The sequence below is a fragment of the Bactrocera tryoni genome, chromosome 3 (genome assembly GCF_016617805.1).
Source record: "Bactrocera tryoni isolate S06 chromosome 3, CSIRO_BtryS06_freeze2, whole genome shotgun sequence".
Lineage (NCBI taxonomy): Eukaryota > Metazoa > Arthropoda > Insecta > Diptera > Tephritidae > Bactrocera > Bactrocera tryoni.
This window is the reverse complement of record NC_052501.1, coordinates 7,700,798-7,706,709: the sequence shown is the minus strand read 5'-3', so window position 1 is coordinate 7,706,709 and position 5,912 is coordinate 7,700,798. Positions and strand designations below refer to the sequence as shown.

The window sequence follows — 5,912 nt, the reverse complement described above, 5'->3', positions numbered from 1 at the left end:
GATAGATGTAGTGAGTGAGTATTTGTTGGATATGTCTATGAAGTAGGCTTTAATATTTTTATGTAATATTACCTCAGTTCTTTCATTCCTTTGTAAAAGGTCCGGGACTTGTAACTTGTGAAGAAAAATGGGCTCAAGTTAGAGTTTTCAGGGGAAACAGTTCTTTGATTATTGCGAGAGAGAGGGATAGAGGAAGATTTAAAGAGAGATAGAGAGATGGAAGGAAAGAAAAAGAGGGAGAGAGAGACAAACTGACAGAAAATAAAATATTCAAGAAGAATTTATAGGTGAGAATTTAAGGAATATAAACTCAAAACTTGCATGCCAGGTTTAAAGACGGCGTTTGTGCTGTAATATATTTTTCGGAGTTAGACAAAAGGCAACTTTTTAAACTGCCGGATCACTGCAGTATTGTTCGAGCGGAAGTTTTTGCTATTGGGAAAGCCTCTAATACATCTAGTGTTTACTCTAGAGTTAACATTTACGTGAACAGCCAAGCTATATTCGAGGCAATAACCTCGTTTTGACTATCGGCTAAAAGTATCTTGGGAAGAAGAGTGCTAGTTGACAGTGTCACCAAAAACAAGCGGCTTCCCTTTTACTAGGTGCTAGGTACTATCCAGGGTGACGAAAGAGGGAACTAGATTGTCCGGAATGATATACGGCTGTCATTCGAAAACATAACCGACATTGGTGAACCATTGTCTATATCTATCTGAATAGGAGCAGCTCAAGGATAGTCAAAATATGATGGGACGATCATGAGATTGTAAAGTGCCAAAGTCATATGTGAAGGGGTAGATTATAACTACACGAAGTCTCTTCTAGTGCTCCAAAGAAGGGTCTGAATGAACATGGTTGGAATGCAGACTGATCATAGTCTGGTGGTGGTACACGATGGCAGAATGGTGCTGACACATTGAGAGGACTGCAAGAATTGTCAAAACAAAGCACCTGCAAACAATTTGTTATCTTTTGTGTACTTGTCTAATATGGCAATGTGGCGTTTCAAGCTTTTGGATACCCCAAGGATTAAGATATCGGAAGAGGTATGTTAGTATGACTATTGAACCTGTTGGAATTTACGTCAAGCGCTAGCTTCCTAAAGGATGATTACTTCTCATGGTCTAGTGAGGGCACTCTAGCTGTTATCGCTTAGGACCAAAACTGGTCTATGAGTGGTTTATCAGTCTACTAAACTAACTTAAGCTAAAGCCAAAAATAAAGCTCTTCTCAGAGAATTTAATTTCTAATCAAATATATTCTGCTAAGCTTCAAGGTATTTAATTGATATTGCTCTCTTCTCTAACATTAAACTTTTAATAGAGTTTTACACAACTAGAAGATATCCGCTCTACTAATATTCTTTCACGTCGTTATAGACTTGTTCCTCTTAAGAACCCATTGTGAGCCTTTAGTTATCTAATCCATGTTCTAAGGTACGTCGAGCTTTTACAACACCTAAGTGTTCGAAAAACTACCACTTTTTGAATTTTACTTGATTCTAAAGCAGTAGTTATGAAGATACTTTCAACGTTTTTGAAAACTAGCTCATTATTATTCGTTGATTCAAATTTTTGCCAGAGTGTAATAATTACAGCATGGTTTTTTACGATTCAGTTTCTCAGTGACGTTCCGATCAGTTTCCGAAAATTCTTTGAACTTTTGTAAGAATAAAATTACAATCAAAATATTTGTTGAATTTTGTGTACATTTTTACACTTATTTTTTCGGTTAATTACATTTTTTGTGAAATGATTTCGACACAGCAACAAATCTTGAGAAATCGTCGACGCATGTCCGCGCTAACAACGCTGCAGTGAGTATGAGTAAGTATGATTTTTAGAGTTTAAAAACTTGATTTTGTTTTAGGCAGCGAATTGCAGCAAATAGTGCGCAGTCAGATCGATTTCGTAACGTTAAAAAGGTATGGTTTCCTTAACAACTTAGGAATTAGTACCTTCACCTATTCTGTTGTTATATGTTTTTGTTTTTTCATAGCAAACACAAACTTTGCGTGAGTTCTTCGAGGATTTACAGGTGGAAGAAAATCGTATAAAACGTGAAATTCTAAAAATCGCACAAAAAATTAAGAGGCTGGAAAAGGTTGCCGTGGAGGATGTGGAAGATTGTCCAAGCGCACGGAAGTGAAAATTTTTTGACTTCTTTGTTGAATATTTGAATTATATGTATTGTACTTGTGTATGTATTGGAACGTAGTAAAATTTTAGCTCAAAAAACTTGACTTAGATAGGAGATATTTAGCTGAGGAATGCGGCATTACAGCTCGTAGAGTTTTTCGGTTGATAAATTGTTCTCTTCGCAGATCATTGTGTAGATCTCGACAGTAAGGCCTTTATCATATAACAGGTCTGAATAACATGATTTTTTTTAGCTTTAAAGATAAGCAGGGGTTTGTGTTTATCTCTTCGAGATTTTGGATTATATTAGATAAAGTAGTTTGGTTAATGAAATAGCAGAAGATCTCGCTAATACGGTTCATGTAAAAGGTAGACACTTTTGTTGATGTATCCTTTTCTGACTTTCAAACCAACCTCTTAAGAATGGTTGCTCAAAAATAAATTGTTTCCTGGAATGGTGGATATTACTATATGTAGTTGACTGTTGTTTTAGCAATGTCTCAAGTCTTGTTTAGATTGAGCGAGTCACCCATTCACTTCTGTTAATGATCATAAGACCGGAAATGTTAAAGGCTCATAGCCTAAAAATAGTTGTCTTAGTATCAGACAACTAGCAGACAACTGTGGATCGACTGATACCATTTTTGTTAATTTTTTGGGTATGAATTTCTGACATCTTGGTTATTTTTTGGGTATGAATAACTCACATTTTGATTATTTTTTGGGTATGAATCACTCACATCTTGGTTATTTTTTGGGTATGAATCACTCACATTTTGGTTATTTTTTGGGTATGAAGCACCCCACAATACCTGAATATTTTTCGCTGAAGCCATTCCCACCGAGACTTATCATAAGTGCAAAATTTATTAAGCATTGGAATGTTTGTATCGGCTCAGCAGCCTATTTTGAACGCGATAATAAAATATTTTATTAAAATACGTGAAGATGTATTTTTTGCTCTGAACAGGGCAAATTTGATCACATATCTGATAATGAACTTTTCAGTGGTAAGCTAAGTCGTTTGAACATTTCTCTTGAGGCTTTAATTGTGATATTTTTTTTGATAAAGTAGCCTTTTAGCGAGAATCTCCTCTATCCGACCATACCCATTTTATTACCGAAATCCTGGGACGGTATACTAAAGCCGACCCTTTGGTACTACCTGAAAGCTCCTTAAAACCTATCAACAATATTTGTTTAGAGTCGTCGTGGGCTGTGATATCACAGCTACACACACTGTAAAACTTCCAAGACAACCACTATGTCAACAAAGAGCAGGCAGGCATTGCAAGTTTAAATTTCACTTTCCTGTCAATAATTTTCCTGACTTATCTACAACAAAGCATTTATACTTTTTTTCTTTACTTCTTCTTCAAGCAAAAGTTATACATGAGTAAAATCACCAAATTACATATTTCTAATTTTTGAACTCGAACGATTTTAGCATTGAATTTGAAGCATATTTTGCACTGTTAAACAGAAGTACGTAGAAGACCAAACGCCAACACACATGTCACGCCTTACGAGGAAAGTGCTGACGAACCAGAAGAATATGGCTTTGTTAAAATTTTTTGTGTAAGCCAAATTAAATAATACATATCGATATTCACTTTCATAAAAATTCCTCAAATCTTTATTCATAACTCAGCCGTCCCATTGCCTGCACAGCGGGGAAGCAAGGATACATAAAATCGGTGAAATTGAAATGCAGTTTTGCCAGTGACAGAAATTAATTATAAAAAAAAATTGTTTTGTGATATTTTGCAGCAAAATTTGAGACTACGCTACATGTTCAAGCGCTTAGAGGTGGAACAAAATCAAATTAAGGCCAAATTTCCATTGAACTTCAGGGAGGCGCATATAGTAGAAGTGAAGGCCCGCAAATTTCCTTTCTACAGCTCGCGTTAGTGGCGTAAACTTACACAAAGCAGATCATTGTCATAACAAATTGTGTCATTTAGTAGAGAAATTTTTATGTAAAAAATTTGAGAGGTTACTTTTTTAAGTGCTTGTACAGTGAAGATGAATGGGTTTCTTCATGTGGAAACACTTAAAAGCTTGATCAATAAATAAACTTACTCCGTGAATTTTTAAATTGTTTACTGAAAAATGTCCCCGAAGTGTTGGATTCCTTCTCATTTGAGAATTTTCTAATAAAACAGCATTTTAAAAGACAGAAACCATCCTACAGAAATCGGCGTGTTGCTTACCCAAATCTTATCATTCTCCAAATAGTGTTTTTACTCGTATTTAGCTCCTCAGCCAACATTCGTTTCAATAATCTGACGTACATTTAAGACCTTTCTTGTTCCTTCCGCAGGAGAAAGAACTCATCGGAGTCACCAGTTTGGCTTCATGATGCAAGAGAGGAATGGCACAAAGCGTTGTGACATTTTATAATAAATAGAAATAAAAAATATTGTTCTCCAGTTTTCTTTGATATCCACAAATCATTTGACAAGGTCTGGCGCCTAGACCTATTTGTCAAGTTAAGAGAAAAACTGTTCATGCCCTACAACCTGTTGCTAAAATTATACTGACACAATCTGACGTTCCACTATACGTCTGGTGTCGTGATGTTGTGTAGGATCTGTGACCGTAGCGTGCTTGAACCTAAAACAGTGTTTAACTCTGACTCCACAATTACGACAATTAACCTCTATCGTCAAGGCCGTTCTAGAGCCGTGGCTCTACAAATAGAACATTCATTATACTGAAAAGTCCTACAAGTGGTATATACCCTCAGCCACGAAATATATTCACAAAAGGCTTTATTTGGTCAGTTGCCAAGAGTTTACCAACACGCACCAGCCCAAAATATCTATGGGCTTAAAATTGACAAGAAGCTTAAATGAAGAGAGCACGTGAAAAAAAAGAGAACCCAACTCATAAGATTTCACCTCTGGCTAAAGAACACGCATATATGGGACAATACCCGGACCAAGTTGGTCGTATTGAATTTCACTTTGAGTCAGTAAAATTTTATAACTATGTTTTTAAAATCTTTCAAAATAAAGCTCTTTACACTCTTATTAACATTAATGTTAAGATTTTTTCTTGTACTTCAACGTCATTGTTGTTAATTTAAAAGCGTGTTCCATTTCGAGATTCCCTACTTTTTAAAGAAAAAATACCGAAACTTCAAATTTATTTGAAAATGTTTATTATCATTCGAAAGAACATTCTTCGGCATTTATTTTTTTAAAACTATCTTGGCCTCGGCTACGTCTCTTGTGGTCTATCCTTTCAATCAAATTGTCGATGACTCCTTCAATCATTTCAACTGACAACTGGCGAATGACACGCGTGATGGTTGGTTTCAAGCCTGAATCGAAACGGGATTGTCAGCATAGATTTTAAATTTTATACATCCCAACAGGAAAAAGTCTAACGGTATGATATCACACAATCTTGGTGGCCAATCCACCAGCCCAAAACGTGAAATTATCTGCTAAATGAAGAGTTTTCTCAATAAATTCATTGTTTGATGCGATGTCTGGAAAGTGGCGGCGTCTTGTTCAAACCAAATGTCGCTGAGATCACGAGCTTCAATTTCAGGCATCAAATAGTCGATTATCATGGCACGATAACGGTCGTCATTGACGATTGCGTTCTCACCGGCATCATTTTTGAAAAAATATGGATCGATGATACCACCGGTCCTCAAACTACACGAAACCGTAGTTTTTCTAGAAAAAAATGGCTCATCTTGAATCTATTCAGGTTGCGTTTCATCCCAAATGCGGCAACTTTCCTTGTTTACACACC

General features: G+C 36.0%; 1 protein-coding gene across 1 annotated transcript; it reads left to right on the top strand.

Moving 5' to 3' along the window:
* Positions 1 to 1,747: 1,747 nt before the first annotated feature.
* Positions 1,748 to 2,152, top strand: LOC120770017. The gene is made up of 3 exons (XM_040097113.1): positions 1,748 to 1,819; positions 1,873 to 1,927; positions 2,002 to 2,152. The coding sequence occupies exons 1-3, from the start codon at positions 1,755 to 1,757 to the stop codon at positions 2,149 to 2,151; spliced, it is 270 nt and encodes an 89-aa protein (XP_039953047.1). The 5' UTR covers positions 1,748 to 1,754; the 3' UTR covers position 2,152.
* Positions 2,153 to 5,912: the final 3,760 nt, after the last annotated feature.